At 36.3% G+C, this 23,213-nt stretch overlaps 2 protein-coding genes across 2 annotated transcripts; both read right to left on the reverse strand.

The window, feature by feature from the left end:
* Nucleotides 1-269: 269 nt before the first annotated feature.
* On the reverse strand, nt 270-1,745 carry LOC110453147 (neuronal acetylcholine receptor subunit alpha-6-like). The gene has a single exon (XM_021501994.1). It carries the CDS (start codon nt 1,743-1,745, stop codon nt 366-368), a length of 1,380 nt encoding a protein of 459 aa, XP_021357669.1. The 3' UTR covers nt 270-365.
* A 10,833-nt stretch (nt 1,746-12,578) lies between these two features.
* Nucleotides 12,579-22,439, reverse strand: LOC110453148. The gene is made up of 3 exons (XM_021501995.1): nt 22,207-22,439; nt 14,786-15,083; nt 12,579-12,590 (listed from the first exon to the last, which is right to left on the reverse strand). The coding sequence occupies exons 1-3, from the start codon at nt 22,437-22,439 to the stop codon at nt 12,579-12,581; spliced, it is 543 nt and encodes a 180-aa protein (XP_021357670.1).
* Between the last annotated feature and the right edge of the window lie 774 nt (nt 22,440-23,213).

The following is a 23,213-nucleotide window of genomic DNA, read 5'->3' on the forward strand; positions in this document are numbered from 1 at the left end:
ATTTTACCCAAGAATCTCATCAAACAGTTTTACATAGAGTATAAATCTTGATATTAAGGGCCGCAGTGGCCAACTGGTTAAGGCGTTTGACATTCTGCTACCACTAGCCCTCCACCGCTGGGTCGGGGTTCGAGACCTATTTGAGGCAGTCGCCAGGTACTGGCCGTAGGTCGGTGGTTTTTCTCCGGGAAATCTGGCTTTCCTCTACTACCAATAGGACGTAAAACACAAACAAACAAATGAAGTACGATACAAAATAAGCTGTAATATCGACTTCTATTCTGAATTAAGTTTCAAATAGCACAATTTCAAACCATACATCAAAATGAACATTATAGGTAATCCCAAAATACCGAATCAAATAATTAGTATCCGTTATATGCTGCAAGAGCGAAAACATTTTTAATAACCACTAGGAGGAGAAAAAACACAAAGCAGAAAGCATCAAAAAACGACGCGATGTGTTTCCATGTAACGGTATCAGTTCTGATGACGTCATCATGTGCAGCGTCTTTCTGATATCTACTGACCTCGGTTTGATTCGTCATCAAGATGTCCTCTCGTGTTGTACTTCTCGGTGATTTCTGTTTTAAATCGTCAAGTTCTTTATCGTTTCTAGTGTAGTCTTCCTTAACCTTGAAGTTTCCCCTGTGATAAATATCACTTAATCCGCTGGAATTAGTTTGAGAACGATCCAAGTTTGAAATATTTCTTCTAGAAACTTTGCAGGACCAACATATTGCGCATGTGAAATACTGAAGCCACATGGGGACCTTGTTGGCTTCCGGTTTGTGGTGCAGCCGTAACCCGAGTACGGTACATAAAGTAGCCAACGTACTTATGACTAAGTCTCCGGCCAGGAGATAGGAAATCCGTGGAATGTTCGGATCGCTTGTGTTCGGTAAACTTTCCGACACTATAGTGAGAAATACGGTCAAAGCGAGCAACACTGTGATTGAAAATCCGACTCGCTCTCCGGATTCTGCCGGAAGTAGAAACACTAGTGTAATAAGGAGTCCTATAACACTAGCCGGTATAAGGATGTTCACTATGTTAAACAGCGGACGACGTCTAAACTTTATAGTGACTATAAACTCTTGGATACTGACCCCGGTGTTTACTCTAATTCCTGTGTCTATCAGTTCCCATTGTCCGCTTTTGGAATACATATACGTGTCAGGTTTGGCCGTTTTATTGTACAATACCAGCTCTGTTTTGGGTAGGTACATCCATGGAACGAAATATAGCGAGCATGTGTGCTCGTCAAACGGGTAATATGTTATGTCTGCTTTGCACGGTGTCTCGTAAACATTGGCGGGGATCCATGACATCATCCCGTCCGATCTCACACGAATATTTAACCTGTCGAACCCGAGTGGCTGGATACTACTGAAGGCATTACCAAGAAACAGTTCCGGTTTCCACACGTCATTCTGCGGAATAAGAAATGTTTTAATTCCTCCATACTTCCTGTGATCCCACACCATGTTACAATCCCGCCACTCAAACATAAGCATTCCAATTATACCAAGTCTGCTGGGTTTTTCCTCGAATTCCTTGATATGTATCAAGGAGAATCCCATTTCGACAAGAGTTGGTTCTTTAAGGCTTTCCGTGGGTCGAATGTTTTTGTTATAACGACTTGTCAAGTTCTGATGGAGTCTATCCATGTCCGAGTATGTCTGCCCGATGCAACTTCCATAACAACCGACGAGAAAGTACAGCATCATGGCAAATCGACCCATGCTTGTCTACGTGCAGTTAATGCTTACAAGAAGTCTGGAAATCTGGATACAGGGCACTCTCCTAAAGTCTATAACACTATATGTGGTCACTGTATAAACACGATGTCGCGTGCCGCATGATCAATGCTGTCCTGGTGATCAATTTAATTGCACAAGGTGCACATCGTTACGGTTAGTAGTTACAAACAAAGCAGAGAGTATTAATCACGATCAGCACTGGTGCTATGTTTGCATTATGTTCCCAGCGGCCACGGTAATCACGTTTCAGGCCACCGTGGACAAAAACGGGATGGACGTGAGACAACGCGCGGTGATGGAATAGGCCGTAATAAAATAAAGGTCCGTATTGGGACGGGCCGCATGTGTATTCCCCGGTATCTCACGGTCCTTTCATTTTTTTGTTACGTTCTGCCGCGTTTAGTGCGCGTTTAGTCACGGTTCTCACGGCAAGCTAGGGTGTATGGTATCCGTTTCGTCGCGTTCAATCATGGCGGTTTACGGCCCGTCACGCTACGGCGCGTTGCGTTCTACTTTGTTCTGACACGGCGCGCGCGGTCTGGGAAGGAGTATATAAAAGCCAGACCCGGGAGGGGAGCTTCATTCGTGTCTCAGAATACAATGATTGCTATTGCTTATGGCCTTTTTATGTCATGGGCTTAAACGTGCTCCAGAGCTACCCAGTGCCGACATTTTATTCGTAGAAAGCATTGACAGAACGTGAAAAACGTGTCACAGTTTGATCAGAACGTGAGAAACATGAGGGACTCCGTCAGAACGTAACGGGCCGAGAGGGAACGTACTGGCATCCGTGGTAGATCGCGGGCCGAACAGTAGTGCGCCTTGGAGCCTCCGGGACTCCGCAGAAAACTTAGCAAGACATTGAATACAGAGAAAAAAAATGCCAAAACCCCATGGCGTACTGCGTACTTTTCGGGCGAACGGGGCTGCCGGGGCCGCCGGGAACATAATATAAACCTAGCATGAGCTAGCATATGTTCTCTGAGTGCCAATTAACATATTTACCTACAAAAGGCAGGTGTTGTTTTATGAAATAAATGGGAAGTCAATTGCATACTGTTTCATAAAAGCTGGATTTAACCTGTGAATAATTAGAATTTATTGGCATTTACCAAAAAATTCCGTTATCTCAGTACTATTTCCTGCTTTAATAACAAAGTGATTGGACATTCGACATTGAAGTTAGAACTACCGGTAAATAGCACGGGGTTCAGAGCTTTCATTATTGATCTTTGTGTGGATACTGAAGTTCAGAGCTACCGGTAAGTGGCACGGGATTCGGAGCTTTAATTTATTGATCAGTATATGGACATTGAATGGACACTGAAGTTCAGAGCTACCGGTAAATTACTCGGGGTTCAAAGCTTGATCATTTCATCTATTTTCGTGAAATTTAGATTTTGTGATGATTGAATTATTGATTGATATTGATTGATTGGATTACCGATTTATATTGATTGATTGAAATTGATTGAAGTATTGATCTTTGTTGATTTGGACTTGCCATATACCTATGAAAGGGCGGCAGTCCAATTTAAAAAAGGAATCTGTGGCCAAAACATATGCCATCAATACAAATTTAAGGCTTATTTGGTTGTTGTAGTTTTAATTGGTATCTGAGATTACTGACATTTACCTGTGTTTTATACAACACACTTCGCTATATTTGGACCATATAAACTATTAATGGCTTATTTTACCGTTTTCAGTTATAGCATCATGTAAGCACTGAATTAAGTGTTTATGCTTACACTCTTGAAAAAAGTATAAATCTGAAATTAATTGGAATGAAATATTCCAGTATCTGTGCTAATTAATACTAAACTATTCCCTTATTATATGATTTTATATCAAACTAAGCAATAATATACAGTTATAGAATGGGTATGAGGGAAATAGCACATTTGTAGGCCCCTCGAGGTGAAAAACTATTTCCCGAGGCGGCGAAGCCGTCGAGGGGAATAGTTTTTCACCAAGGGTTACCATAAATGTGCTATTTCCCGAATAACCAATTCTATAACTGTTTTATCATAACGAAACAAATTATTAAAGGCAATTTAACAAATGAATTCATTTATTCATTCCTTTTAAAATTTCAAAGCATTTCAAGCATTCAAGAAGTGTTTTTGTAGACTGTATCTCATAGTCACCATTGTTTTCCTACCATATCTAGTCCAATCCACTTTTTTAAGTTCTGCATAAAACTTGCCTGGACACACGTTCATCTCCCGGCAAGGAAAATGACTACTCCCGCATGAATATCTGTAGGCGGAGCTTATAAAATTCCAACCAATGAAAACATTTGATAGGCGGGGCCTTCTCTGTGATGCAGGTGACGTCACAATTCAGAACCAAACGACAGCAGCGAAAATGGCATCGATGAAGGTGGTTTTGGTACATGTAATCTTACTGATCAGGAATTACAGCATATTTTGGACGCTAAAAGTATAGCTTAGATACAAAAGCTGTTGTTAAGTCAGTACTTTAAACTTATTTAACTGAACGGAATGCCGGAGGCGTCGACGATTAGGACAGAGCAAGCACAGAGGAGGTGAACGTGTGTCCATGCAAGTTTTATGCTTAAAAAAAGTGGATGGGACTAAATATGCTAGGAAAACAATGGTGACTATAGGATAAGGTCTATAATGCTAGAAATGAAGACATCATCAACAACGATGCAAATTTTGATTAGTTTTTTCTCTTTGAAATTGTTTAAAAAATGAATTCATCAATTTGTTTCGTTATAATGAAACAGTTATAGAATGGGTAATTCTTGAAATAGCAAATTTGTGGTCACCCTTGGTGAAAAACTATTTCCATCGGCGGCTTTGCCTTCTCTGGAAATGGTTTTTCACCTCGGGGGACATGCATTTGCTATTTCTCTCATACCCATTCTATAACTGTATATAATTCAAAAGGAGGTGTTGCATTGCGGCCCACGACCGATTGAATTTTATTTAGCATGAATCAATTAAATGGCCCCAATTACACATCAAAACAATATTCATTTCTCAAATACAATCAATTTGTGACTGCAGCGCCCCTACATTGATGTCCAGGATGCCCAAGACACCATGTGTCTTTCATGCATAATATTTCGAAATACAAAAAAAAAAACAAATAAAAATCTTCTCCGTTGTTAAATGGCACTCTCAATACCCTGTCTGATGGCATATAGCATTTACCTATGTGTGATGTCGTTTTCTTGCAAATTACATGTTTTCTCATTATTTTTGCATAAAATTTAAACATTTTAATTTTTGCATTTTCGTTTTAGTGACAGAATAAGCATGATACAGGTCGTGTTTCATTAAACTTTTACACCAAAAAAAATATTTTTGGTATGCGTCTTTCTTGCATATAAATCTTGAAAAGATGTTTCACTGGATATGCCCACTTTTTGGAACTTCATTCAACGTACATCTTACCTTTTTACTAAATATCAAAATACTAAAAGTTCGGAGTAACGACTGTCACATGATCATAGAAATAGTATTGTACATTATTTTTCAATAATAATTCGACCAGGGTTTAGTGTGGGGCATAATGGGGAGATGAGAATAAGATTTTGAAAAAATTATGAATCTGACTCAAAAAGAATAAATACAGTCGGACCTTAAAAAGGGCTGCTTCGGTGCTTCGGTCATGAAATATGCACCAATTCGTTTCCGAACCTTTTTTTCCAGGTTGGTTAGTATGGAATTTAGAAGATTCATGTAGCACAATCAGTTAAGTGTTTATGTGTGGAATTTTTTATTACTAGCACGATATGAACGCTATCACCATCATCAGACAAATGACCAGTGAATATGCACGAGTTGACAATTAAAATCGCCGTCCATTAGGCTACGCTATACGTGTGTACACTTGTTGTACAGTTAGATGAATTCAACCGTAAAACTCGAATAGCCTACACTTTGTTAAATGCCTGGTGATAGATGTACGCGAGTCTATTGGCCCCCTCATCCCGATTCAGACCTGATTCCCTGTTACGTATCCAAGGTTTCTTCCTTTCTCCGACACAAGAGCAGATTGTTCTCGCTGTATATTCCAGCCAATAGCTTGAATTTGCGTACGGTATCGCCAGGTCGTAGGTAAAAAATACGTCTATTGGTGTTTCGTGGATTACAACTTGATAGATTGATATTGAATACACCAGGGAAAAGGTGCAATATCATAATCATTTATCAATGGATGTCGATTATGAAGAAGAGGGGCTTGGTAAAATAGCCACATTTTGCGTATTTTACCTAAAATAAGTCTGCTTCTCTACAGTTGTCTGACAACGTTTAACCAAGTTGGATATTAAAATAGCAACAAATGCACTAGATACGGGTGTCTGTCACGCCCATCGATACCGAAAAGGTCATTTACACTGTGAAAATCTCTTTGTCATGGTTTTATATTGGAATGCACAAGTATTTATTTTAACAATAAACGATAGAAATACTAAAAAAGGATGAAAACTCTTTTAAATATCGTTGAATCCCAAAGTGATAGCACTACTTGGTCAAAATAGTAAAGCCTGCATGTTTTCAGGACAGAAATCAGAAATCTCCAGACAATATTTAAAAGCTGGAAAATTCTAAGGCAATAATTCTTGTAAACAATCCTCTAACCTAAATTCTGAAAGCGAAAGCATTACTACACGTCGTGGTAATTTATCAAACCTAGTCATGCTGAATCATGGAGGATGATAATTATCAATATTAATATCGCCCATTTTGTGTTCTTTTATTTTTAATACTTCTTACTTTTCCGTATGTATATTTAATTGGTTTGACCTATATTTTTATGTCACCTATTGTCGATTTAGCAGAAGATGCTTACCTTTTCGGAGAAACTGGCATGCTTCTCGTTGTGCATTTTCGATGGCTTCCACTTCCTGAAGATATCTTGTTTAGTGTACGATTTCCTTGTTCTTACTGGTTTTAAGAATTAACTACAATTTGGTTGGAGTTTTTCTATGGGGGGTAAAGTGCGAAGTGCCCAAAATAGTGCAATATGGCCATGTAAAGCTAACTAACAGTTATCGATCAAACTAGATATTTTGATGTTTTAAGTTTGAAACAATCCAAAGTCCCAATGACTCCCAATCTTGATGGTACAATGAGCTTAAAATATGCAATATAGGAATATCTATATTAAAATTGAATATATCCGACTTCTGTGGGTCATTGACATAGGGTCAATTGCAATCAAAAGTTTTACTTGTGTTTAAAATGTTTTCGCAATCATGTGTTGTTTCTCACGTCTGCCTGAAATCAAAGAAGGTTGCCCTACCTAAGATTTGCTGCCAATCATTCAATTTTCAATTGACCGTGACCGCCATTTTGAACTTAAACCAAAATTGTGTTGGGCTATTATTATTCAAATTTGTAAAGTGACATAGCGTAATCCATCCCGAATATTGTTTTTAGTGTTGATAAATAAATAGTATTGACCTTTATTCAAGGTTAATGGTGTCAAACCTTTAAGAATCTCAAACAGCAACAACCATAACGCCTACGGTTATGTTTTGTGAGCAGTAGGAAAATGGGATTGATGGCTATTAATATTATTTAAATAAATGACCTCGATCGTCTTCCAAGGTCACAAAGGTAAAATATGTTAAAATCTCCCAAAAAACTTCGTCTAAAAAAACATAAGTCCTAGGGTCATGATATTTAAACAATGTGTAGCTTAAATGCAAGTCTATCGATTTTTTAATTTTGAAAACAGGGTTTCCATTCAAAGTCACAGGTTTGAAGCATAGTGTTATGATTTAAATTGTAGCTCATATGAATGACAAACTATCATGCTTGTTCAAATAATGACATTCACATCTTTTCGTAGCCACAGAGTTGAAATAGATTCGTAAATTAAGACCTATTTTAATAAGAATTGTAAGGCTTAGGGGAAGTTTAAAATTCCATATTCAATAACAATTTTATAACCGGTATAATGACAATGGCTGAATTAGGCTCTTTTTATGTCCAGGCGAACACCGACTATACAAGTTTGTCATGCCCGAACATATTTTTGTCGCTTATTGCTTATGTGTATGATATCACTGTGAATACAACATTATATACATTTCAGTTCTCCAAAAACAGAAACTATATATCTCATGTCACTGGTAGGGTCTGGGGCCTTTTTTTAATAAATTCTGTCAGGATAATTAAGTGATCAAAATGAAAGATGATTTTTTAATTAAAGAAATGTTTAAGTGTGGAAATTTGATGAAACCCGAGTTTTATCTTCTTAATACTCTTGCAAAAACAAAAAAGTCCAAAATTGAAACCTATTACTAGTGTATGCTATTTAAATGTGCAAGTAGATTGCAATTATGTTTTTTGTTATTGCCACACTGATCCAATCAAAGGCATATAGGGAGGTTAAACATTTGAACTTCAGTGTTTCAAGGACATCAATTTCAACAAACTTGGAAGCCCTCTCTACCAGCATGCTTCAGACCAGGTATCATTACCATGGTATATTTTTACACATTAAATCCCAGTGACCTCTAAATGTGTCAAGGCCACTCATTTAACAAACTTTGTAGCCCTTCATCCAAGCATGCTATTGACCAAAATCGTCACCATAAGCATATTGGTCCCTGAAAAGAAGTCGTATAAAAAAAATGACGCTGGACGGACGACTCACGGACGGCAAAAGCTAACTAGGCCCTTCGGGCCAGGTAAGCTAATAAAACGTTAGCTCGAACTAAGCTTTATGAAGAAAACCTTAGCACAGAATTTCTACCTTGTAATTAACCGAGAATAACTGTAACTTTTAGATATCACTTGTGTTTACTTGTGCTTGGTCTTTTATTGGAAAAGTGAATGTTGATTAGAAGATGATTTATTCAGACATCCGCCACCATATAATATATATGGCAGTATTGACTTGTACGATTGATTGGCTTATTGGTAGGGCGCTACCTTACAGTAAGAGTAACTCCCCTTGGTCGGAACTCTTTTGTGTATCTGTTTTTTATTTACCATGTGCCTTCCTGGATAAAGCTTTGTTGAGTGTAGACATCTGGCGTTTGTCATCTTTAATATTTGCGATCAGATAAATATCAGATTATAAAGCAGACACCAGTAAACATATGTTGACTGAATATTTACATTGTGGTTAACTAAACGTGAAATAATAAATATTTCATTCGTTTACTTATTTATTTACTTTATATAAAAACATTGAAATGAACCTGAAGGTACTTTGATACTATGATTGTTCTTAACCAACGAAAATCTAAAACATAATAAGTTTGTAAACAAATGTCTATGGACATGTTTAAAGAGTATTGAGATTACAATTACGATGAGTTCTAAAGCATGGTCTACAATTGCATCACAGGCAGGCGGCCGGGGTTCGATCTGCGAAGTGGTACGCATGTAATATTCAGAGAAAGTTTTTTCCTCCTGCCCACACAATTCCAACAACCCAGGTGGATTATAAAATGGTCTGAGATGGAACTCATAGTGGTACTATAAATGATACCGTTGGAAACACGGTCCCACTACAAACAGAACACAATAAATAGCAAGTACACACGCAGGTGGCATAGGTCTGGTAGTTAGCGCCTGATAGGCCAGCTCCTGCGAATTCCTCAAAGATTGTATTGATTCATGCATATGCTAATTGAATTGATTGTATAAATTGTATATCTATGTACTGTAAAGCGCTTTAGAGTGGCTTATTCTAGCTAGATAGGGCGCTATATCAAATGTTGCATGCTATTATTATAAACACTGTACCATTCGCCTCCTCGCAAGCACAACAATACGCTGCCAGCTATCACTTCATGCCATGCGATCAAAAGTAGTCCAACCATGTCTTCTACTTTTCTCCAGGGTTATTTACAGAAATAGCCGATAGTTATTTTATCAACACATCTGTTTGTTCCGGTCACTTTTTACTGTAAACATGCTATTGTATACACATCGGGAGGCACTGTTCGTCAGTTGTTATATTGTGTGAGCTTAAACAATGTAGTAAAGAGTCTATATCATTAACAGTACATAAACGTTTCTCGCAAAAGATCTCTAATTGTCATTTCTGTGTTTATGGTTCAGAATCTCAACGTTTCCTAAGGAGAACAATAAAATCATATGCGCAAGTTATGTGTTCTTTATTATGATATCACTGGGAAGTATACTATTTGTCTTATTCCGTTTTTGCGTATTGCAGAGTTATCTTCTCCTGTGAGCAGGTATTGCTTGTTACGTCATTGGTTTGTTAGAGTAACGTCATCAATTTTTGAGAAAACGATGTAATTTTCTCACACAAACCAATGCCGCAACAATCAATACCTGCTCACAAGAGGAGATAACTCTGCAATACGCAGAAACGGAATATGGCGGTCGATGTTTATCATTTATGATTAACCTTGCTTTGATAACGTGACTTTATTGTGCATGTCCTAGATTTGCATGGTGGACCCCATTGAAAATTATATTTTTATGGCTTTGATTGACTATCCCAGGGTACGGCAAAATACGTGAATTATAGATATCAACTTTGTTATTACCTACAAATATCAATTGTTTTGTTGTGTGTGACTTGTCATGAATTATAGATTATCACACTGTTGAGGTGGACTGGAGATTTTATCTACATGCGAGTGATGAAAAATTGATTGAACGACATACACTGAAAATACCGTATGATAAACTATTTATCATCTTTATACTACTACCTTATATATTTCTCCATTCCAAAAAATCAACTAAATACCGTTTTTTTCCAAACGACTTCTTAGCCCAATGATCAACGATCGCCTGTGACAATCGTAAACAAATAGAAGTTTTATATTTTTCCGTTACTTTGCATTGAAATGTTTATGACGGACTATTTTCTTACGCGGATCACTTTTGTGTGGACACTATTTCCGGTTTAGGACGTCATCTGGCAAGAGCAGACGTTCTTTTTTGAAAAATACGTTCCCAAGTGCTGGTGAAAGGGAAGATCCGTTCTCAAGTCCTTCTCAAGTTGTTCTCAAGTCGTTCTCAACTTCTTCTCATACTGACAAACAATGATTATGAATTTATCACGCTACCGGTAGGTGGTATAAAGTAGTATATAGATGATAATATATATTCAAATAGTTGTCGATGAAGCAGAAAAAGCTTACCGTTTCCCTTGTACGTTTTCAATGGTTTCCATTTAAATCGTTCCTGTGTTCAAGTTTTGTTCTAGATTGATCAGTTTTTGGTTTAAATAACGGTTTTGTGGACATTTTGCTAAAAAAAAAATTGTGTCCTTTATATAAGAATATAAGTCAATAATAACTGTGTTTTTTCTATTTATATTTTTGTTTTTGTACATATATTCATTATTTTTTACCCTTTCACTAATCTTATATTTTGATGCCATTTTTCAGTTATTGCTATACATCTCCCTCGCTCAAGCAGATGTTGTGTACCCAATTTTGTTATGTTTGGTGGGATGTTGTTTGTGTAATTTCCACGATAAATTCATTGAAAAAGATAGGTAAAGGACTACATGGTATATATGTTTGTATGGTTAGGGTGTATTTGGCACTCACATTCTTTAAAATTGAAAATGTTTCGTTGTTGAACTTTCAAATGATTGTTTCTGTCATTTGGAATACTTCCCCGATACCATTGTGGAAATAAAGTCTTTTAATTATTGTTACGATCGGATGTATACTGGATGTTCTCTAATTTAAAAACTGCAAGATCTTTTTGAAAATTAAGTAAGTTTTCGTACCTAAAATGAGGACCTGGTAAGTGTTTCAAACCTACTATTTCCATTGCCATATTTAACGTAAACCAGCAGTTAGAAACGACTAGATAGCTTGGCTGACAAGAAGACCAAACACAGTTAGATTGAAACAATATATCACTAGTTTTATACCTTTTGGTTTATCAAGCTTGACCTGATCCTAGAGTCCAGCAAATCGTCGAGGTTTCCATTGGTGTCCACTCCAGTGTGTTCTACTTTGCGATCTCGGGCTCCCCTGCTATACCGGGTAAAGTTGTTGTCCTCTGCTAAAAGGGTATTGAAGCGGCAAAAACTTTCTGATGCATTCATTACGGTTCTTAAAAAAGCTTTATACCAATCATCCGCTCCATTGCTAAAGCTTTTTGTCTATTTAGTAACACGCCTAGCATATATACCGTTCGTATGGTCGGATGATAAGTGGATAGCGCAATTGTCTTTCACTAAGGAGGCCGGGGTTCGATTTTCCGATAGGACGTGAAAAGGTATGGGTCATCTGCCCGACCACGTGGGGTTTTTCCGGGTACTCAGGTTCCCTTCCATAGTGCCAACATCCGTGCCAACAAGAGTGATTAATATAAGTTGAAATAACTTGTTTTATAATTGTTGTAAAAATAAATAAACTTTATATATATAAATATATATAGATACCGTATTAATTTCATCTAAGGTTTAATCATGGAACGTTATAAAATCAACATGTTAATACACGATTAATAACACATCCAATCTTCTAAATAATTTCTTTGTTTTGGAGAAATCGATCTCGAAAGTTCCTCATCGATTAGAATGTATTGTTCATTAATAACATACACTGTTCTATCGGTTTATTTAACCAGTGTTTGTCAGTGACAACACGCCTCCATCACCTAACAAAGGGAATATTTGAAATTACGAAATACTCTTGTTCAATAGCGCAAGGTAAATACGACAGATAATAATAAATGGAAATGTGTTTGTAAACCATTTACCGCTAATGGTATCCATTAACTATACCCGACACTTTTGATTGTCACGACAGAAAAAGGTTTGGTTATCGTGATATATCAATGATATTTGTTTAAGCTACACAATAGCAGATCCTCATACATCAATCTGCAAGAAATCGCAACACATTTTTAATATGTCTAAACCATGAACCACAAAGATAAGCCAACATAATGAGAGACCCAATGTTTACCAATTGTGGCTATTTCTATGGACGCAGTGTGGTGTGAAAGTAAATACCAGCCAGTAACATCCCACTTCGGTGATATTTCGTAATCTGTTTTGAAGAGGTTTATCTGCATGACTTGACTTGACCAAAACATTAATTGTGAAAGGTAGAAAAAGAAATAAAAATGAAAAGTACAACTACCGCCTGCAGTTAGAACAATATTCCTTATTTCAATAAAAAATACTATAACATGCATTGTAATATGCGTTTTCTGCTGGTGTAACAGAATGTGTAAACCTTACCAATTCTTATAATGAAACCTTTTTGCATATAAAACAAGCGTTTTCAGTTGGCACATATTTTACTTTGTGGAAAGTGAGTAAAAAAACCCACTCAATTCAAAAAAGAAAAATGTCATAGGTCGGAAATTGCACAACATGACACCAAAACGAAATGAAAACAACAAATGTATACGGAGAAGTGTAGCTTCTCAAAATCGAATATATACTATAATATGTATTTGTGATTAGCTTTTGGCCATGACGTGGAACAAAATCATGATTTCTATCTTACGGCTGAGACAGTTTTTAACACAATGATGGAAATACTGGTTGATTTATTAAAATACTCACGAATTACCGATCAAATTATATCTTACCACTGATCAACACCGATCTACAATAAAAGTGACGCGTGATACACCAATGCCAAGGGGATACATTACGTGAGTCCGAGCTTGTCTTATACTACTTTGTACGTGATGTAACCTTTACGCATTTTTTTAAAAGATCACATCGATAATATAATATTGTATTCAAAGAAAGATCTTGCTACCTTCTTTGTGAATCAACAAATGCCCCTCCCTGTAGACGTCAATACGTCCTTAGTAACAGACGCAGAATCGTTCAATTTATACCCCAAACCACTTCATTTATGTTCACGAAATATAAGTTATTTAAGCATTACACATCATTCTGTTCTGTTATGGTCCTACATGTATAACACGGAACAGGATTGCAGATAAAATGAAAAACACGCCTTAGCGCGATATGAGTATTTGTCTGCAATTCTGTTCCGTGTTATCGGACCATAACACGGACGAGAATGCTATTTATGTTTATATTTACATGTTCATGTTTTAATGCTCATATCATAGTTAACAACGCACTTTTAAATTCGAATTTTGTGGTGTTTGTTCAAGAAATAGAACAGCCCATGAAATTGCTCAAGGAATGTTGTCTTGTGACTTAAAAAATATAGTTCGTGGAAATATACACAAAAACATCGATACAATTTCAATAATTTGATTAATCAATATATTAAATTCACATTTATATTTGACTCTTACTTAAACGGTTAATAGCGATCCGGCAGTAAGTTGGACCCGTGGAGATATCACTACACCAGTATTATGGTCTCATAACACGGATCTGACTTTGGTAATGTTATATAGTGGCAATAAAGAGCAAATGTAAATATATTGTTATAAACGACAGGAATAAGTTCTTTTCAGTTTGCAATTACAGCGATATGGGTACAGCAGCATACTTTTGATGTAACTAAAGCTTTAATAAACAGCACAAGGTCAAATATATCGAATGACACTGCAAAACTCAATGTAAATGTACATGTATCCGGTGTTCTGTTCATGTTGACAATGTCACCTAATTCCTGCCTCTCATGGCTGCAATGTCCCTCTTTGGCCATGTCATTACATAATTATTTATGACGTACCTTTCAGATTTCTGTCAATGACTAGGCAGTTATCCATACCCCTTACCTTTTTGACAAGCAATGGTTACTACAAACTATATAATGAGCACTGATTACAGATATATGAATATAGCAGCTATATCTTTTGTAAGCAAACCTATAATGAACACCACGAAGAAAACATGATCGAAGGACATTGCAACTTTTCTCCATGTAATAGGTTCCATAAACATGTGTCCGGTGTTCCCATCTTGTCAACAGTGTCAACATATTTATGCATCTCAGCACTGCAGTTTTCCGCGTTTGGCCAAGTGAAAACAGTACATTTGTGCCTTAGCAGTGACTAGGCTTTCATTTCTACAACTTGCCTTTTCTAAAAGCAGCGGCTACTACAAACTATATACTTAAACCATTGAGGTACCTCCTGATGGTCTGGTTTGTGGTAGAGACGCATTCCAAGAATTGCACAAACAGTTACCAAGGCATTGATGTCTAGATCAATTGACAGTAAGTAACATAATCGAGGACCGTTCGGCTCACTATTACTTGGCAGACTGTCGGTCACTATTGTCATAAACACAGCCATGGCAAACAGCACGGTGATCGAGAAGCTAACACGTTCTCCCGACTCAGCGGGGATGAGAAACACCAAAACATTCAAAAGTCCTATTATACATGTAGGTACAAGTGTGTTACACACCCTGGACCGTTTTTCTTTTCTAAAAGTGCGTTGCGTTTCCGTCGCGTTTGCGTTCCGTTTCCGTTGCGTTTGCGTTGAATTTCCGTTGCGTTTGCGTTGCGTTTGTGTTGCGTTTGGGTTGCGTTTGCGTTGACTGTTTGTTGTGCGTTTTAACTTTAGCGTTGAATGTGCGTTGAACATGCGTTTTGCTGGTTATGTAAGAAAACGATCGATGTGCAGGTTATTTTAAGAATATGTGAGTGCTGATTGTTTTTTGTATATTTTTTTTTTAGTTAAATGGATAATAAAGTTTGCAAATTAAAAACGAAATAAATAAACAAATAAAATAGATAAATACGTGAAATAATCGGTCGGAAGTTTAGCAATGACTTATATTTAAATTCAAATATTTGGGCTGCTTCGTGTGCTGATTGATGGATGCATGTCTATACACGTTCCTTAATTGGCCCGTAAAATTTTAAGTAGAAAGTAATTGAGTAATTGGTTATTTGTATATTTTAAATATTTAATTTCCATTCTTACATCATTCTGTTCATATGAATATATGAATCAAATTACACTAAATCTACAAATACTTCCACCACTGATGGGCTGATGGTTTCATAATGACACCAGGTTAGTCTGGATTGAAGATATATAATTAGTGCGTCTAAACGGCGAGTTTCATTTTATAAAATATTTGTAGTTTTATCTCTATGTGTGTATGGTTTTTCGTTAATTTTATTGTCTATATTGTGGGTTTTGTTTACGTCCAGGTCGAATCATGTAAGTCCTGTCACGGAATTAGATTGTTATCAAAGTCCGTGGTCCTGTGCTCGACACGCAATATGTATCGGGGGTGCTGCCTGCGAGGTTCGAGAGGTACAAGGCCCCTGCCAACATTGACAATAAATTGACTTTGATTACGCCGTGGAAAATCATTGAGACCTAGCAATTTTACTAGTTGTGTATTCGGTATTTCTTTCAGCTGAATTAAGAGGACACATTATTTTTAATTTTTAATATTTAATAAAATGGGGATGAGTATTCAAATAAGTATTTAAAATATTGAAAAAACTAATAAAGAACGTGTTTAGGGTTAAATCACGAATGGCAAAAACCGCCACAAATAAAAATAAGCCGCTCGGCTCTCGCCAAAAGCGGCTTCAAAATATCAATAAATAATTAAATTGAATAAATAAAACAAATTAATTAATTAAATGAAATAAAAATAATGATTAAATGAATAAAACAAATTAATTAATAAATCAATAAAATGAAATAAAAATATTGAAATAAATTAAATGAACATAATAACTTATAACAAGATAAAATAACAAAATAAATGCAGGAGGGCATAGATGGTAAATTCAGGTTACATTTGTAGGTGATGTAGAAGGGTGTAGGTCGTAAAGGAAGTATAGGTGATGAAGGAGGGTATAGGTGATATATGAAGTAAATGTGATGTACATATGCAGGAGGGTATAGGTGGTATAGGAAGTATAGGTGATGTAGGGGGGTATAGGTGGATATAATTAATTAAGCTGATGTAGGAGGGTATAAGTGGTATAGGAAGTATAGGTGGTATAAGAAATATAGATGCCGTATGAGGGTATAGGTGGGTTAGGAAGTATAGGGGATGTAGGAGGGTATATGTGGCATAGGAAGTTAAGGTGACGTATGAAGGTATAGAAAGTAAAGGTGACGTATGAAGGTATAGAAAGTAAGGTGACGTAGGAAGGTGTAGAAAGTAAATTAAAGGTGACGTATGATGGTGTAGGTGGTGTAAGAGGGTATAGATGATGAAGGAGGGTATATGTGATGCAAGAGGGTATAGATGATGTAGGAGGGTATATGGGGTATAGGAAGTAAAGGTGACGTAGGAAGGTATAGGAAATATAGGTGATGTAGGAGGGTATAGTTGGTGTAAGAGGGTATAGATGAAATAGGGGGTACATTTGGTATAGTAACTAAAGGTGATGTAGGAGGATATAGTTATTTAAGGTGATGTAGGAGGGTATAGGTGGTATAGGAAGTAAAGGTGAAGTAGAAGGGTTATGGTGGTATTGTAGGTAAAGGTGATGTAGTACGGTATAGGTTGTATAGGAAGTACGGGTGATGTAGGAGGTATATATGTGTAAGAGAGTTTAGATAATGTAGGATGGTATAGGTGGTATAGGACGTGTATGTGATGTAGGGGGACATAATTATTTAAGGTGATGTAGGAGGGTATAGGTGGTATAGGTGATATAGGAGGGTTTAGGAGGAATAGGAAGTAAATGTGATGTAGGAGGGCAAATGGGTGTATAGGAAGTAAAGATGATGAAGGAGGGCAAAGAGGGTATAGGACGTATAGGTGATGTAGAAGGGTATAGGTGGTATAGGTATGCATTTATATGTCATGTAAATGTATTCAAAGATCAATCAAATATCGTTACCTGTGTCTTACTACCAATAATGATGCATGCATCTTCAACTGCCTATATAGTGAGGTATATTTTTTCTTTTAAATTAACATTTCTGTGTAAATGTATCTAGATTTAACAAACCATCACAAACTTTCTCCAATACCATGGACTAGTCTCTGCTATCAAACGCTTTTTAGGAAAATATGATTTCCTGATACAAATACCTTCCCAGCCTATTACACCTATCTTGTTTGATATACTTTTTAAGAGTAAATTGATAATTGCATGCATTTGGCGAGTTTTAGCTAGCAAATGTCTTCTTTTATAACAAAATTGAAATACAAGGACATTTATATTCCATGGACTGAAAACGTGACTGCATCGTCATAGTTAGATTCCCCAGATATGTTTTAAAGCTCTTTAAGCATCGAAGCATATAGATGTCATTCAGATTTCTTGCTTACTACAGCCATGATAACCACATTAAGAAGAAAATATTTGACAACTATCACATAAGATCTTATTCTCGTCACATAAAGTTAAAACATGCTATTGATGCGACAAGAGTGTATTTTTATGGGTATGATATATTTGAGAACATGAAAGTTATAGTAAGATTCACCAGATATGTTTTAAAACTCTTTAAACATCGAAGCATATAGATGTCATTCCGACTTCTTGCAAACTACAGCCATAACAACCACATTAAGAAGAAAATAGGTGACAATTACCATATTATATCTTATTTTCGTTCTATTGATGCAACAAGAATGTATTTTTATGAATGATAAATTTGAGAAAATGATAGTCTGTTTACTTTCAAAACCTCAATATAGATTTAAGTGTGTGTAATATATACGTCTCTGGTTTGAATGATTACACAAATAGGAATACTAATTTGACAAAAAAAATGAATGTGTATGATAAATTTGAACAAGAGTTACATACAGTACGCGTCAGGTGATTTGGTACTCAGTCGCCCGCCGATAGGGGACAAATCACCACAAGTCACGATTATGCCAATTAGGAGAAGAAGGACAGGTGAAAATCGTACAATTAACACGTCAATATCTCGGTATGACCGATTTTTATGCGGTTTTCGACATTTTTGTGTTTGGATCATATAGAATAATAATATATTAATTTCTATTTTCGTTCAGGGCACACTTTATAATAAGAGCCAATACAGATTGATTTTGATGGTTTTACGTCTGCTATTACGTACGGCCTTGCGGCCTTTCAGTAGACGACCTTCCAGTACAGGCGTGTGCTCTGGCTTTACTGAAATGGGGATGCCCAGGGAGCTAAACGTGAAGTACCGGTGATGGGTATTGCACCCCCGCTGAGCTAAGGCCACCCCTGATAGCGATCATGGTCATCCTAACTAACACGCCGGTCTGTTCTGGTTTATATATCCAGGTAAATGAGCAAAAGGATTTTGATATAAGATGACTTCACACGTTAGGATTTACCACGGAATTAGATGCTATCTAAGTCCTTGGATTTACATTGTGATTTTGCTGAAATTATCATAAAATAGTTACAACTAGAAACATACATTTATGATTTTTAAGAAGAATAAAATGGGCTTACAGATATAAAAGAACTTAAAAAATATGAAAATTTAAATAGATAGTGTAAAGTCTGATTTGTTCTTTTGAAATTCGGAATGAATACTAAACTCATTCAACATCTTGACACACGAATCAGTTGCTAATCGTATATCTGAAAGAAGTTACATATAGTTACCATACAAAAGGACGGTGTTATATACTGGACATGTTTGTACCAATTATTTAAGATATAAATGATATATTTTATTTCCTATCAAAATACCTATTTGTGGCAGATTTAAGAAATGAAATTCTGAAAAATAAAACTATTATGTATGTTAGAAAAATATTTTAAAAGACATGTTGCTGTCATTCGTCAGATACTGACCGCTCAACCCCTCTCCAACACACTTTTGTTTTTAAATTTACGGTACTAGTGATCTAAAACATTTGAATTAAATTGATATAAAATACATAAAGCACATTCAGATATAATTATAGCGTTACTTCAAATTGATAAACACTAATCAAACCCCCTAATCCCTTGAAGTCCTTTATTATCTATACCTCACAACCATACGTTTCCGAAGCATAATGAAAAGGGCATTAAGTGTTACTCATCTTCATTTTTCATTATTATATACCCGATGTTACACATCCCCATGCACGGTGGTCGTCTTTATAATTTCCTTGTTTAATATTTCAATTAAGTTAAAACGATAAGTAAAATTCAATCAGAGACGTATACAAAGTAGTATAAGCTATTTAATAAGTTACAATAATGTTTGTTCGGACTTATCCTGATATGTCGGAGTAATCATTTGGTTTTGGTTGAGATACATCTAATTTATATTTCCTAAATTCTCAGATTTCGTTGGAGAAATTTAATCTAGATACGTCGACAAAGGACGTATCTGCGTCCACACGGTCCCGAGAGTCTAAATCATTCCTTGGGTGCGGTTGGAAGGAGGGGTGGTACTTATTTCGAGCAATAGTGTTAACCACTGAAAATATCCAATTTATACTTCCTAAATTCTCAGATTAAGTTAATCTACGTGACGCCTTACCACAACAAGAAGAAGAAGAACATTCAATATATTCAACACAGCGGGATAGGTCAAAACAAACCAACTGTAGCAAATTCCCGGGTCCCTGTGACTGAAACTACAGGTAGTAACCTTGTGGTCTTTACCTTCGAAATAACAATAGCCGCGGGTAGCAGGGGTGACCACACGTTTAACAATAATAAAGGTAAGGGCCAGGTAAAAGCAGACCAGATGATAGTTGGAATTAATTCACTATTGTTTAGGATAGTGAAATCAGTGTTGTTTGTACAATATACTTTTCAAAATGACGGTCAAGAGAAAGCAATTAAAAAACTTTGGTTCAAGGCTGTTTTAAGGTTGGAATGACATAAATAATTCAGATTTCAGATTACGTTTTCATCACTCGGACAAATGAAAATGTGTAACTTGAAGTACAGCACGGAATTAGATTATCTAAGTCCGTGAGTACAGCAAAAAAATATGATTAAGCGTAACAGGGTGCATAGAATATATACATGTATGTTGTGTTGTAAGATGTATAGATAAGATACCTATAATTACGCTCTGGCTTCAATATCATTCATATAAATACTGATTATAATTATCAAATAATACCACTAAAGAGAATATCATAAAAAGTATACCTGTTTGAGATATAAGTAGAGAAGAACGATTTTAAGAAAAAAAACAATAATCACACGGAATTCGCTTGCAGCATTTTAGTTGGATTTGTAAGATAATACAGGAACAATACTCTATGCAAACACATCACTTCACTTGTTTAATAAATATGATGATATTCATATCCAATATTTTCCAAACACAAGTTTCATATTTTATCTCCTTTTGGACATTTGCTAACGCCTAGTTTAAATAAAAACAAGCAATTACACGTACGTAATTTAGTTTGGGTTGACAATTATTTTTCGACAAATTGATTAAATATTTTTTAGCAACAAATTCAGAATTTGAGACTAAAAAAATAAACTACCCACTAGACGTATCCATATGTATTGTTGATGTCGAAGAACCATTTTTCAAGACTATTCCCGTAATTTCACCTTGAAAATATAGAAATTTAAAAAAAAAAGATAAGTGAGAAACCACCAACATAAAATATACTTTTAATCTCATCAATTCATAAAAAGGGATGTGTTTAGGCGTCGTGTAGATTTACTGATTAGATGTTAAATGTAATGTACTGTTGAGTTACAAACGGATGCCATAAGAAGTTTAATTCCATTTCAAAACGAATTATCAATATTCTCCAAAAATCGGCGGACAAATCATCATTCCAATTTTTTTGTTTGATGCTGACAGGGAAAATGTTGCCTATAAGTACATCTGCATCTGCCGCTGTGCAAATAACACGAGAGCGCTGTATAGGTAAATACAGGTCAGAGTTAGGGTCAGAGACCGACACGCTTCCGCGAGTAAGTACATCTAAATTGGTCTACTATGAACGGCGTTTTAGGAGCGTGTTTAATTGAACTGTTTGTGTGCGTTTGCGTTGACATTCCGTTGCGTTTCCGTTGCATTTCCGTTGCGTTTGCGTTGCGTTTGCGTTGAGTTTCCGTTGCGTTTGCGTTGCGTTTGCGTTGAGTTTTCGTTGCGTTTCCGTTGCGTTTGCGTTCCGTTTGCGTTGCGTTTGCGTTTAAACGGACAAGAAAAACGGTCCAGGGTCTGTAAGTACATGAAATGTTGATGGCCGTTTTAGTTCCAATTTTAGCAGTATTACATGTGTCTGTGTCGAGATTGTGTTAATCTCAATACCCGTATTTTTGACTTCCCACAAACCATTTGGGAAAAACCCAACCTGATCCATTTTAGCACTGGCACTTTCAAAAAATATCTCTGATCAAGAATACCTTAAGGCATAGAATCCTATTAGACATGTCTGTACATCAAAAGGTTAGAATGTCACATCGACAGGACATACAGACTGGTAAACTTCTATAGGGGACCAGTAGATCCCTCCGTTGAATATTAAGCGGATAGTTTGTTGGTCAAAACCCAGAGACTCGACTTCATCATACGGAATAACTAGTAAGATTTCGGGTTTCCACACAATGTGTTGTGGAAGAGTCGTTGTGAACATGTAACCAAAATCCTTTGCAGCCCATGTCAGCTAAAAGTCGTGCCAGGAGAATATAAACATTCCTACTATAGACAATTTGCTGGTCTTTTCGTCCAATTCCTTTATGGAAAGAAGGTTAAAACTGAAGTTAACTTTGGTGGGATGCGACTGATTAAATGTTTGACGCACGTTCTTTTTATAATCTTTTGTCAAGTTTTGATACAGCCTTATCATGTCAGTATGTGTTGCTGCATTGATAGTTCTTAAAAGGTCGAAAAGAAGGAAAACAAATGACGGCAGAGCTTCTTTCATCTTCGTAACCGGAAAACGACTGGTGGTTATTGAAAATTTGTTAGGATTTGTTATGAAATAAAAATGTATTAATCGATTTTAACTGACTTCCAATGGAATAGCAATGTGCTGAACAATCCTAGAATGTTTACAGTTCCATCTAATGTAATTGCTCTGTATATTGACCAGTGTTCCGTTGCTTGGTGATTACTGTGTATTTTGTCTTTCTATGTATAGGTTATATTTACATTCGGTTTGCTCCGACCCATTGGCGAAAAAAACCTATATTAATGCATAATTGGTTCGGTTTGGGTTTCTTTTGTTTAACGTCATTTGAACAGCTAGGGTCTTTAAGGACGTGCATCCGTGTGTATACGTGTGCTTGGGAGAGGATATATTGATGTATTTGCCTCCTTTCAATAGCGCAGATCAGTTACCTTAGTTGCGATAACCCTAAACACTGAACGTTAATCAAGGAATAACAGCTACATGTACCATTTTAAGTACTTAAGTATGTCCTGGTCTGGGGATAGAACCCATTGCATACCCAACTTGGGCGAATGCTCAACACTAAGGCCAGACGTGAGGTATTGTCAAGTAAGGAACAAGGGAAAACAAAGGGTTTTAGAAAGTAGTAAGAAAATATTCCAAATGTTGCAATCAGATGGTATCAGATCAATTGTGGTTTCTCCAATGTCCCCTTAGCAAAAGACACAAAAGAAAGCCCCTGATGATGCAGGGGCCCACATTAGTCGCCTTTTACGACATGTAGATGGATACAGCAAGCCTGTTGTT

The sequence above is a fragment of the Mizuhopecten yessoensis genome, unplaced genomic scaffold (genome assembly GCF_002113885.1).
Source record: "Mizuhopecten yessoensis strain PY_sf001 unplaced genomic scaffold, ASM211388v2 scaffold7147, whole genome shotgun sequence".
NCBI classification, from domain to species: domain Eukaryota; kingdom Metazoa; phylum Mollusca; class Bivalvia; order Pectinida; family Pectinidae; genus Mizuhopecten; species Mizuhopecten yessoensis.

What these genes read in the sequence shown, in the direction of transcription:
- LOC110453147 (XM_021501994.1), bottom strand. Translation starts at nt 1,745, where the DNA reads ATGGGTCGATTTGCCATGATGCTGTACTTTCTCGTCGGTTGTTATGGA.
- LOC110453148 (XM_021501995.1), bottom strand. Translation starts at nt 22,439, where the DNA reads ATGAAAGAAGCTCTGCCGTCATTTGTTTTCCTTCTTTTCGACCTTTTA. An exon ending in AAATTGTCTATAGTAGGAAT is followed by an intron (nt 15,084 to 22,206) that starts GTTTATATTCTC and finishes ACGCACTTTTAG; the next exon opens with AAAAGAAAAACGGTCCAGGG.